Below are 13775 nucleotides of genomic sequence, written 5' to 3'. Positions count from 1 at the left end.
GAAACTGGAAAGAGAGTGTCATCTTGGATATGATACATATGAAAAGCTATTTTAACTCATTGTTTGTGGGAAACGCTTAAAGCGTCTTTAACATACTGTTGGTAGAGAGCGGGAGACGCTTATAAGCGTTCTATTTGTTTACTCTTGGTACAGTACGAAACGCTAAAAACATTGTACGGATCAGAGTTGTGTTTGCGGTTACTTGTGATTAGTATACGACCCTAATTGATATACTAATTAGGGTCGGGGTTGATGAAAAAACCGCCCAACATACAACTGGTTGATAAATTCTATTGTATTTAAGCAACAACAAAAATGAGATAAACTCATTTAATATCTACTGAGTCAGGTTGTGGTCCTTCGGTAATTGTTGCAGAATCTCAGTGTCTAGAGCTGATTACCACTCTACCTTACATATTTTCAAACACAAGCCTCTTAGGCTTACCAGAAAATGATTTGAATAGAAAAATTTGTGTCACAGAACACAAATGAGGGGTATAGAGATTAGAGATTAGCAGATTTCTACCATCCCAGAAATTTGAAGAAAAAAAAACTCGTGTAGAAATATGGAAATGTAGAAACATACATCTCACAGAAGTAAAATAAGATGAAAATGAAAAGACGTAAAGAAAAGATATTTAAATTAATTGCTGTGTTTTTGAAAACTTTTACATATATTTCTTAAGTGTCATTATTTTTTTATGAAAGAAATATTACTTTAAATAAATTGTTGATTTTGCTTTTACCGTACATAAATGTGAAAAAAAAGTGTGATGCTTTTACTACATAAATATTATATGTCCATCAGTAAAATTAATCTAGCTTTTCTTCTATGCCCCTCAAAACTAACTAACTAACTAACCATCACGCCGCTTCCCCGCAGGGGTAGGCAGAGAGAATAGCGCGCCACACCACTCTGTCCTTGCAAACATTCTTCGCCTCTTCCACGTTCATGCATCTCCTCATACATACCCGCCGATTGTTATGACTCCTAACCTGACCACTTTCAAGTATTTGGCATACCTGATCGTGCCATGTTTTTCTCGGTCTTCCTCTGCTTCTTTTCCCACTAACATTCGCCTCATAAATTTGTTTTACCGTTCTTTCGTCACTCATTTGTTCTACACGTCCAAACCATCGCAACACACCTTTCTTAATTTTATCGATAATGCTTATCTCAGCTTTGCATTCCTTCCTTATTTCACTATTCGCACATCTATCATACATAGTTTTGTCGCACATTCTTCTGAGAGATCGCATTTCGACTGCATTCAGTCTACTTTCATCCTTCTTTTGCCAACTCCATGTTTCACTTCCATACATTAGAGTTGGAACCAGGACTCCGTTGTGCACTGCCAGTTTAGCTTCCGCTGATAGGTTTTTATTTGCTATGCCCCTCAAACATATTTCTAATTATAAAAAATACACTTACACCCTTTGTAGTTTCTGGTGTTGCTATATTTATGTATAATTTTAATAAAACATTACTGAAAATATGCAAGAAAAAGATTTGAAATACTAATTGTTATATTTTTAATCAGTGGACATTGTGAATTTCTAATAAATCAAATAATAATCACATGCCGTTTTGACTAAAGTCAACCTCCACCAAGTTTCATATTTTTCTTTATTATTTAATTTGTAAATACATAACTGTGAACTATTTATTGTTAACGTTAAGTTCATCGCTTAATTTGGGAAGAATTAATATGAATTTGATTGTAATTTATACATAGTAAGAGTATGAGAAATTCTCACGTACTTAGAAGGCGTTTGTGCTCTAAATGACCCGCCAAAACACTGTTACATTTTTTAAAAATAAATGGAAATAAAATTAAAAATTGTGTTTCATTGCATGTCTGTCCTCACATAACCTGTCAATCTGTATCTATTGTGTTTAGGGATCAACCTTATTCATTTATTATTCTCTAGGTAATTGAAATTAGCAAAGTCGATAACAAATATTAAAGAAATAGTATGGGGCCCAGACAAGATCCCTGGGGTATTCCCGACGTCACACACATTACACAGATTTGAGAAAAATCCTATTGCAGGTTTCTGCACACCACCCACCAGTCAATCATTGTTTAAATGAAGGTTTAAAATCAATTTACACACAAATACACATTGAGAGTGTATAGAGACAACTTCCAATGTAAAAAAGGATGGATCTGTGCTGGCCTCAATCTCCACCTGTCCGTCCTAAACACTTTGACTGCCTTGTCAGCCACTGGTGGCTGACACGAGACATTCCAATTGCGCCGGTATGACAGGCATATGCCAGGCAATGTGGCGTAGTAGGTAGACGCTGGACTGTAAAACTGGCGTTGTGGGCTATTTATCACCTGCAGACAAGCCTCTAAGATGGAGGCTTTGCGGGTGATTCCTTAAAATGAAAAAGAAAATAGGGTACGAACCTGTGTTGGCTTCGATCTCGGCCTGAGCGTCCTTGAGCGGGCGGTCGTGCAGCCGCAGGTAGACCTGGATGGCGGTGGTGGCGGCGCGGAAGTAGAAGGGATGCGAGCGCAGCACGTCCTCCAGGCGCATGAGCCCCACGTACGAGCGCAGCGTCATCTTGCGCAGGCAGTACGAGTGGAAGTCGAACTGGTCCTCGATTATCTCCGAGAAGTGCTGGGTACAAAGACAGATACAAAATAATCACTTAACACATTCACAACATTTTGAGTGTGTCCAAATACTTGTTCACAAAATCTGGATTATCTCCAATTATAGGAGTCATTTTTCATATTATTTTTTGACATCTCATCAAAGATGAAGAAGAATATGGAATAAATACCCAGACTTCCATATTCTTCTTTATTTTATATAACATATACATACATTACAAACTAAAAAATAATAATTAATAAAAACATCTCATCAAAGATGAAGAAGAATATGGAAGTCTGGGCATTTTCAGGGCTGACAACCGTCATAGGCTGGTTTAAGTGATCACTTTACACACATGTAACATTCACCAATTCTACCTATTATTGACAACCACACTACTCAAATTCTTGGAAGTTCTATATATATTAACCAATTTAGAAACTTTGTTCTTGAATCACTAGAACTTCACTAGAGACATCTATTGGTGAGATGAAAGAAGCTTTTTACTAAGCAGAAACTCTTATATTATGTCAAAAAATAATATGAAAATAACTCCTGTAATTGGAGATAATCCAGATTTTGTGAACAAGTATTTGGACACACTCAAAATGTTGTCATAGGTTTGATTAAGTGATCACTTAATACTTTATCGTAAATTCTGGTCATTGTTACACTAAATAACATTTCTTCTTCTGTGTGTGTCATGTCAGGTCCCCCTGATAACTATCACTTGCGAGTAATTGTCCTTGTCTTGGGCAGCTCTAAACAGCGCCTCAACGGTCCTGATCCCCGTCCAATCTCGTATATTCCGGAGCCAGGAGATTCGTCTTCTGCCCACACTTCCTCAACCCTCTATTTTATCATGTCGCTCCTTTCAAGAACGTCATAAATCAAAAATCTTCAATTTTCAGTTGTTAATGTTTTCGGAACGCCCAGATAATGTACTGTGTACCATCAAGAGGCATATTTTTAACTTAATATTTACCAGCTACAGCGCAGAAAGTGTTGTTTTTGCATTTTGAAGAAAAGGTATTGTTTAATTATTTTTTTAAATATACTAAATATTTTTCAAATGGAGAAAAAACCTTCAGGTTTTACCTAAAAATATCTGTTACACAATAAAAAGTTCAATAAGTGGCTTGATATTTATTTTTAATATATTTCATTATATTTTTAAACTTTAAAAACGATCTCCTGAAAAATCGAGTTTTTTTTATTTATGACATTCTTGAAAGGAGTGTGCGATGTATGATTAGTTGCAGCCACCTTAAAAAGGCGATTTTAAAAATCGATTTTCAATAAGAATGAAATTCTAGGTACCCAAAATATGGATATATTAACTAATTTTCAAGCCTATTTGCAATTATTTGCAAGCCTAATTATGCTTTGTCCGCCTCCGTAGTGTAATGGTCAGCACGCTCGGCTGCCGTTCTGGAGGTCCCGGGTTCGATTCCCAAGGGAGGTAAAATAAATACTAGGCATTTTTTCACTGTCATATTTATTCAATATTACCCTGGACTGGTACCTGAAGCGGAGGGCTGATCACCTTTCCTTCATGTGTAAACGATCAAGATAACACTGCGTTTATATGACGCAGTGCCCTATGCACCATTGGGGTGCGGATAAGGGTTTTATTATTATTATGCTGCAGTTTGGATACGTACCCTGTCTATTTCATGTGCCTTCTTGAGAGACTCCCCCCACTGCTCGAGACGCTGATAGGCGACGGCGCACTCCGTCTGGTACCACATGCACTGCATCTCGTTTAGGTTCTCTGTGGCCGCCACACCTGACAAATACAAACAACAAATTAAAGCTCAAATAGATTGTTTGAAATTGCATGAATGAGTGAAGAAAGAATGGTTAAACTTATTTAAGAGACGAATGTGGTTGATAATAAGAGGAAGACCGAGGAACACTTGATCAGTGAGTGTTTTTGCCTAGAATATTCACTCATGAATTCCATGAAATTATAGTAACTTTAAACATAAATCCACTCAGGAGTAGGCATAGGCTATGAATCTTAAAAAGTTGAAGCCTGAGTAGGGTCATAATAAGCGGTGTTGCATAAGCCGTAGCTAGTTTTCAGAATCACTTGCACCTCAATGGTGCATAGGGCACTGCGTCATATAAACGCAGTGTTATCCTGATCGTTTACACATGAAGGAAAGGTGATCAGCACTCCGCTTTAGGTACCAGTCCAGGGTAATATTGAATAAATATTACAGTGAAAAAATCACTTGATCACTGAAATCACTGAAAAAACCTGGGATCTCCAGAATGGTAGCCAAACGTGTTGATCATTACACTACGGAGGCGGACATTTTTCAGGTAATAATGAAAAATATAGCTAAAACGTTGTCTCATACAAAGTTTTATTTGACAATATTTTGATATTGATGCCATTTAAAAATAAATTGAATACATACATCAAAATAATGGTTAATTTTAACCACTAGCTCCATCTACACGTAAAACTTATCATGACTCAATGATTACCAATAGTAACAATAAAATCTGAAATGCCAAACAGGTTTTTGTGGACTAACAGGTCAATAATTTACATAGTGAGACATCTATTGGTGAATTCAATATGTCTTATCTTCGCTAGTTTTAAAGGTCCTATTTTAAAATTGAGAGAAATCCAGAGATGGTAGGCAAAAAAATTAATTAGACCCACCCCTACAGTAAAAAGTAAATGTATGACGTTTAGAGCTTATGCTTAAATAAAAATGATTACGTTGTGAAAATTAAGAATCAAAAAACTAAAATGGCTAGTGTTCTTAAAAAAAACATGAATTTTAAGATATATTATTAAAAAAAAATTACAATATGTACGTGCATAGAAAATCAAATAAGGGTACAAAATATTGATAAAAATTTATGTTGGAATATTCAAACCCTCTTCTGCACCCGATGGTGCATAGGGCACTGCATCATATAAACGCAGTGTTATCTTGATTGTTAACACACGAAGGAAAGGTGATCAGCCCTCCGCTTCAGATACCAGTCCAGGGTAATATTGAATAAATATTAGAGTGAAAAAAACACTTATATTTATTTGACACCCCCCTGGGAATCAAACCCGGGACCTCCAGAACGGTAGCCGAGCGTGCTGACCATTACACTACGGAAGCGGTTTGAATATTAGCTAGCTTTGAATATAAGCTAGTTTAAAGCCAAACAAATGAAAGACGTTTGAATTTTTTTTTTAAATCACAGCAATCAGAAAGAATATTCTGAAGACAATGGGCTGGACATGTTGCAAGATAAGACGATAACATATTGAAAGCTGTCCAACCGCATGCCCAGATCTGATACAGAAGCATCTAGGCTTCCTGACAGATCTGCTCTTGCTAAGCAATTTTTTAAATTTTTTTTAAGTTGCGCAATTTATTGAAAATGTGAAATAATATCAAATTGTATCCCGATTTTACTGTGAAATTACATTTAAAAGCTTTCAATATACCTGTCACTGCCAATCTAAATAATACAAGATTGTAAGTCCATCACCAAATTTAATAAGACGCCAACAAGAAAGAGCCTTAAAATTTTAAGATGAAGACCTCGGAACAATAAGAGAGGGGTTGGAAGACCTCAAAAAGATGGTTCGACGACAAAGCCGCTGTGGGGGCTAAAAATTGGCAGTGAGCAGCAACCGACCGTAAGAAATGGAAGGATATGGAGGAGGCCTATATCCAGCAGTGAAGTATAGAAGGCTGAAGATGTAGAAGAAGAAATACCGACGTGCCCTACGTAAAGTACTCTAACTACATTTTTGTCAATTTTGAGATATTTGGTGTATGTTATCAACTGACCGTTATCTACAAATATAAACAACCAAAAAAACTATGTAAAAAAATTACGCCTAGTTTTCAGGCATACAAGACGCTATCTACATCGAATTTTCGAAATGAACTAAACTCCTAAAAAGCTTACTACTTTATTTTGACAAGCATAAAGTTTTAAAATGATTTAATACATTATTTTATCGTGTTTTTCAATGTATAATACTAGTTAAGAATTTCAGATACAACCGTTATTTAATAATAAAAAAATACGTTGAAAAAATCTTCTAAGCTCTCTCCTGTAAAGTAACAGATGTGCAGATAGAGTACTTTAAGGTGGAGACTGACTGGAGCATTTCGTCGTAACATTGCTCGCGGCGAGCATCAGCGAGCATCCGAAACTATGGATGGAGCGCTCGGCTCGGTGTACTGACTGCCTGAATGCTCGCATCGTAACATGTTACGTTACGACGAAATGCTCCGGTCAGTCTTCACCCTTACGTAGGGGCCGTCGATACAATTTAGTACTTGAGAAAGTACCGTTATTCATTACAATAGACCAGAGACAAATGGTTAGGTTAGTGGATGATATGCGCGGCTGAATACCTTCTCTGGTGAACTTGGCGCACATCTCCTCCGCCTCCCGGATCTTGCCGGCGCGCAGCATGTACTTGGCGCACTTGCTGTTGATGTACCGGTCCGCGGTGTCCAGTGCCTGCGCCTCTTCCAGCCACTTGTACGCCTCCTTGGGGTCGCCGGCGTGCTGCAAAAGTCAATCCATCGGGATGGCGTGAGGTCATTTTCATAGCAAGTGCAAAGGAGCAAACTCATATTGATAAAATGAATATTTAGCTGGCTTAAAATAGAGTCATGCATAGTAATACCCCGCTTAGGCGGTTATTCGGTTGTTCGGAGTATTCGGTTGTTTGTGAGTACATACAATTCAGTAAGCGTTCGGCTGCGCAAGAAACCGCATGTGTGGTCCACGCGCAATTTTTTTTAGAATATCTATTGGAATTTGACTTTTTTACAATATATCAGTCATACAGGAGAAAGTGACCAAGTGCATTTTTTACAAAAAAGTGATCATTGACTATTTGATATCTTACTAGCTTAATATTGCCCTGAAAAAATCCCAAAGCAATTTTAAACTTGGAAGCATAATATATTGACTTGGTAAAAATGACTAACTGCATTGATGTTTATTTTCTTGCCAAGCAAAAGTGACTTAAATGGCCCTCCTGAACATTTTACGTTTTGTTAGTTGGTCATTTTCTCCTGTACGACTACGATACATATATAGAAAATATTTTTACAATTTTTTTTTCCTTCTTACCTTTTAATATCTGTTTTCTTTTCAAAATCATATATTTATTTTGAAGAAAAACTTACGAGGGGCATATGTAAAGTAAGGTCTCCAAAGCCCACGTGTCGCCGCTTGCAGCGCTATGCAAAATCTGGCAACACTGTCGTGTTTATTGGTCTATCCTCCACCCCTCTGCATAAATGGTATCTCACTAGCAGGCTCAGTGTTTGATGACTGACAAAAATCTCTACAAAATAGGGATTTTTCAAAAATGTTTTTCGTTAAGGCCAAAAAATTGATAGCCTTAATAACGCTTAATGTAATTGCTTTTTTTTAATAATGCTTTCTTCTTTAAAGAAGAAAAGAGTTATTGAAAGATAAGGAAGGAGTTAAAAAAATATATAAAAATCTAATTCCAATAAACATATTTTTTCTTGAATGTTTTCCGCAGATACTTTGTGGGACATTTTGTAAACTTTATAAAATGAAATGACTATGTTATAACCACTCTTTTAGTAATACAATTTAACGTACCGGTTTCAACAAGAACCTTGTCATCATCAGGGTTTATATTAATTCAAAAACATTAAAATACTTTTAATTATTTTTCGAATATTTTTTTTGGTGAGTCTATTTTAATGTTTTTAATGTTTTTGAATTAATATAAACCCTGATGATGACAACTTTCTTGTTGAAACCCGTAGTTTTAATGGTATTAATAAAAAAGTGGTTATAAAAAAGTTTTTTCATTTTATAAAGTTTAAAAACACTTTTTTTTTTTAAATTGTTGCACATTCAGAAATGCATTCAGTTTCTTGCATAGCTTGTTCAGTTGCGCAGTTTGTTTGCTGAATTATCTAGTTAACGAGTTCCCCCATCGTTGAACACTGTAGAATAGACCCATTCATGTTTGATTGTGTTGCCTCCTTACTGACCTTGTATATTCTGCCCTTGGTGACGAAGAGCTCGATGAGCGTGGGCGTGTGCTCGATGGCCAGGTCGATGTAGTGCAGGGCGCGCTGCGTGTCGCCCAGGTGGTCGTGGTGCTGCGCCGCGTAGTAGTAGGCCCACAGCAGCGCGCTGGCCGGCTGCACGCCCCCGGCCTCCTCGGGGCAGAAGCGCCCCGAGCGGCCCAGCCACTCCACGTACTGCTCCAGGAGGGACTCTATCGTCTCCACTTTGGACTTGTCCACGTATAGCGATCTGCAATTTTACAAATATTCATACTGTTTCAAAATACAGTTCGAAATTTCGCTCACTCCTTTCAACGTCATATATAAAAAATTGTCAAATTCCAGTTATGCATATTTTCAGAATGCCCAGAAAATGTACCATATTTCAGCAAAAGCGGCATATTTTTAACTTAATATTTACCGGCTACAGGGCAGAAAGTGTTGTTTTCACACTTTGAAAGAAAGGTATTGTTTAATTATTTTTTTTAAATATACTAAGTATTTTTCAAATGGAGAAAAAACATTCAGATTTTACCTAAAAAGATCTGTTGCACAGTAAAAAGTTCAATAAGTGGCTTGATATTTATTTTTAATACATTGTATTATATTTTTAAACTTTAAAAACGATGTTGATATAAGTAACCGTTCATAGCATTCCACAAGACCCACCTCAGGTCCACAAAGAGCGGCGGTACGCCCTTGTGCAGGCCCGTGCGCAGGTACTGGTCCACGAGGCGCCGGAAGGTGTCGCCCGTGGCGAAGTTGAGTGGCAGGCGGCGGGGCGCGATGGCGCGCGGGTACTCGGCGCGGCACAGCTCCAGGAAGGCCACCCGCTCCTCGTCGGTGACCATCTGCTTGGCCTCCAGCAGCTTGCCGTAGTACAGCACGTTCTCCGGATTGCGACGCATCAGTTCCGTGTATATCTCTTCTGCGTCTCTGAACCTGAAGAAAAAAAAAATTATTAGTAACATAGTATACAGATGTATTTTTTTGGAGGGAGTCAATTATATCTTGCAGGGCTCCGATCGATGTTTCTATTAGAACTGCATCGTCCCTCATGTCTCTTCTTCTAACCCCGAGGATTCCGGCGCCCGGAAGGCTGCTGACGACCATTCACTGACTTTACTCAGCGGAACTTCGAGACGCCAGACTGACTTGGAGACGTCTTGTGTTGGCCACATGCTCCACCTAGGGAGCGAACATGGAAAGAAGAAGAAGAAGAAGATATGGATTTTCTTTACAATTTTTGTTATGTATCTAAATAATAAAACTTCTTCTTCTAACCTTTATCCGCACCCAATGGTGCATTGGGCTCTGCATCGTACTGACGTAGTATCATTACTTACGTGAAGGCAAGCTGATCACTCCTTTGGTTCAGGGACCAGTCCAGGGTAATATTAATTAAAGAGTGTTATATCACAATTTTTTTTTTCACTCCCCCTGGGGTTCAACCCGGGATCTCCAGTACGGTAGCTAAACACGCTAAACATTACACCACGGAGGTGGACATAATATTACTATGGTACATATAATTTTTATGCGCCACCTTCCCAAAAAAAGAGACAAGCGCTTGTGCTTGGAGAGGAAGTTATCTTGTTTAGTTTTTTTTTATTGTATAGTCTGTGTATGTTTGTAGTGTTTGTTGAGTTTCTTTTTTAGAGTGTTTTATGTATTTTTAATTCCTTAAGAGAGGCTGTTGAAATTTTATATGTAATTTTGTTGATACTGTTTTGTGTTGCATTTGGAGATTTTAAAATTATCTTTCAATCTTTGGGATACGGTTGAATCGAGTTTTGAGTGCTTGTTATGTATGTAGTTGAATAATCGCTGACGGATTCTCCAGTTCTTTGGACACGTTGCGTGTGGCATCGAGGATAGCCTGGAACGACTAGTTGTGATCGGTAGCCTGGAGGGAAAGAGAGGGAGAGGAAGATCCCCACACGATGGACCGATCAAATAAAGGCAGCAGCAGGCACCTCAGTGGCAGCAGGCACCTCAGGCGCTACGTGCAGCGCAGTCAAGGGATAACTGGAGAAGAGTCATTGCTTCTGCAAGGGTCACAACCCTCAGCAATGAGGAATAAGACCGAGAAGAAGAAGAATAATCGCCATTGATCTTCCCCAAAAGACATTTACAGGAAGACCAAAAACTTCATGGATGCTACAGAAAGATAACATGATTCGAAGGTGTGAACTGGGTGACGTATATGATAGAAGGACCTACAATCTGAGGGCGAGGAGAGCTGACCTTTATACTCAGTTGGGATGGAGCCAGGAAGAAAAAGAAAAACATTGGCACCTGAAAAGTTTGAGTGTGAGCTCTCCCTTGGTCTCCATGACGGCCAGCTTGTCCAGGATCTGGTGGTGGAACTTGTTGAGGTGCCGCAGGGCGCGCTCGTGCTGCCCCGACTCGGCCAGCACCAGGTTCTGGTACAGCAGCAGCTCCGAGTGCTCGTAGTCGTACTGCACCTTCATCTGCGAGCGCCGGAAGGTCTCCAGGATGCTGTGCGCCGTGTCGTAGTCCTCCAGCAGGTGGTAGCTCATGGCGAACCCGATCCAGGAGGTGCGCTGGGTGGGGTTCAGCATGAACAGCTGGTAGCGGGTGTCCTGAAAACACAACAAGACATTTCATCCCGCAGTCATACATCAGGAACAAGGCTGCAGTAACCTTTAGCCCTAACCTAACCTAGTAACCTTTTGCCGCACACCGCCGTTTAACATGTTCAAGCCCAACAGACCTGGTATAAAATACAACGTATTGGACCCAAACCCTGATGCCCAAAGTCATGATTTAGAGAAGAAGTTTTCAGTACCATTAACACATTTCGTACGGGTGTTTTTTATGCCTGGTGACGGGATTTGATAATTGTGTACATAGCTAAGACTTTAACAAAGACATTGGTACATAATAATAATATAAAAACATTAAATATGTAATTCCTTTTTCTGACTTTAAAATGAGGCCGGCGCAGAAGGTAAAAATACCCTACCCATCCTTAAGCATCAATCGACCGAACGAGTAGAAATACCTTTCCCGTCCTTAGTGTGTTAATATAATAAGAAAATGAAATTAAAAATGTGTTCTAGCACTAAAAAACTTTTTTTATCAAGGTCTAAAGGAATTTTATTTAAGTATTTTTGTTTTTTTCAAACTTCAATTTTATTCAATTCAATTCAATTCAATTCAATTTATTCAATAATTAATATATACATTACAAAACAAATATTTAAGGCGTATACATTAAAAAAACAAATTAAAAATTACACAAGAAGACTCTTGTTAAATGTGTAGAAGAATCTCGCTTCGGAAAACTCCTTCGGACACATGGAACAGATCAATATCCAATGTGATATTGTTATGTGATATCCCTGTGAGCCTAAGCGGCTCATTATTAGAAATAGGTATCAAATTGTGGTAGAATGGGTCCTAACCAAGAATCTCTGACTCAAGAATCCGCGAAACTTTAATGAATTAACATTTATGATCAATCACCTTGTAGCCTTCCATATCTCTCATCTGGATCTGCAAGAGCGAGAGGTCCCTCAGTATCTGGATGTTGTCCTTATCCCACTTGAGGGCGTTCCGGTAGCACTTGATGGCCTCGTCGTACTTCTTGTCAGAGCGCTGCAGCAGGCCGTAGACGTGCCAGCACACGTGGGAGCGCAGGTCGTTGCGCAGCCCGCGTCGCACATACTCGTACGCCTCGTCCTTTCGGCCCAGGCAGTTTAGCGTCAGCCCCTTCATCGCCAGGGTCTCTGCAAATCAATCTAGACTCAGTCTTCATGGCACATAAAATACACATCCAAACAAACCATACATTATTTAACCGGATCCACGCGGCTCGCATAACCGTTTGTGTTTTTACAAGACATGCCCCATACGCGGCTGACATAAGCGTTTGTGTTTTCACTTTGCTCCAAGTTTCGAACCTCAGTTCAACTTGGAGGGATTTTTTCATGGTGTGGAACTTTGGATAAAATAATACGTCAATCCTCGGCCTTATGACATCTGTTGAAATATCTGACTAATAATTTGTAATATCACAAGGATAAATAAAACAACAGATCCCTGATTTTTCTTACGGTCGGTAATTAGTCCGTGCCATAATCATGCCCTATATCTGTCTCACTCTCGACGCTACGCATCGCCAGTGGGTAAGAGTGACACACGATGCGTGCTTTGATTTATTTATGTTACGATCTAATTTGTTTATATTACGATATATTTCAAGAATAATGTGACACACGTGTATTGTAGAGTACCAAAAAGGCACAATGAATCCCATTGAACGTTTTTGTTTAGGAAAATAAATCGTTTCATAACTAAATACATGATAAAAGTAATAATTTAAAAAACGCGAAATACAGCCGCGCACGAGCGTCTCTTAGGAACAAAGTTAACGCGTTTAAAAGGTTAAATAATTTAAGATACAGTAAGTTCTCGATTTACGTGATTTCGACTTTCGTGAAATTGTACTTGCACGATTTTAAAAAAATGTGAGATTTAAAAAAATATATTTCCACCTTTAACATTTTACCGTAGAACAGGGATACTCAAACTTTGATGTGTTACTTGAGCCCAGTACAAAAAAAAATTGATCTGTGTTTGGTCTACAATAATGAACGTATCGACATGATTCATTGTTTCCTGACACTTACTGTCACGATAGGTTCATTATTGTAGACCAAATACAGATTTAAATCTCTTTTTTGTACTGGGCTCAAGTAACACATCAAAGTTCAAGTAGCCCCGTTCTCCGATTGGTGGTTAGTGATTAAAATATCTATAACAAAAAAAATTTTCAATATTTTTTAACTATAGATTTCCCACGTAGCATTTCTAGTAACAAATATGTACTAATGGTAGAAAAGAAATTTAAATGTACATTTTGTTTCAAATTTGTTCCCAAAAGTGCTATACTTAAGTGCTAGATTATTGCTACAATGACAAAAATGGAGTAAGCAGTAATTTATTAAAATCACAGAACCAAGAATCATGTCTTCGTCATCTGACATTTTGACTACGAATGCAAAGTTGCAAAGATTCATACAGATTTTGGGTTATTGATTCTTTACAAATTTAACACCGATTTCTAGACTGTTATTCAGATTTTTTGGT

At 38.3% G+C, this 13775-nt stretch overlaps 1 protein-coding gene across 1 annotated transcript in view; it reads right to left on the bottom strand.

The window, feature by feature from the left end:
- Nucleotides 1–13775, bottom strand: part of Naa15-16 (N-alpha-acetyltransferase 15/16) — a 219883-nt gene that overhangs the window by 203920 nt on the left and 2188 nt on the right. Inside the window, exons 3-9 of the mRNA XM_088266806.1 lie at nucleotides 12150–12412; nucleotides 10956–11263; nucleotides 9327–9599; nucleotides 8640–8907; nucleotides 7005–7161; nucleotides 4275–4399; nucleotides 2418–2631 (exon numbers count right to left, since the gene is read on the bottom strand). Coding sequence (XP_088122932.1) covers nucleotides 2418–2631; nucleotides 4275–4399; nucleotides 7005–7161; nucleotides 8640–8907; nucleotides 9327–9599; nucleotides 10956–11263; nucleotides 12150–12412 — 1608 coding nt within the window. The remainder of the gene's footprint in view (nucleotides 1–2417; nucleotides 2632–4274; nucleotides 4400–7004; nucleotides 7162–8639; nucleotides 8908–9326; nucleotides 9600–10955; nucleotides 11264–12149; nucleotides 12413–13775) is intronic.

This window comes from Brachycentrus maculatus, unplaced genomic scaffold, assembly GCF_059751285.1.
Source record: "Brachycentrus maculatus isolate JH-2025_06_01 unplaced genomic scaffold, ASM5975128v1 h1tg000017l, whole genome shotgun sequence".
NCBI lineage: Eukaryota > Metazoa > Arthropoda > Insecta > Trichoptera > Brachycentridae > Brachycentrus > Brachycentrus maculatus.
The sequence above is the reverse complement of the archived record's forward strand: the minus strand, read 5'-3'. Positions and strand labels throughout refer to the sequence as shown.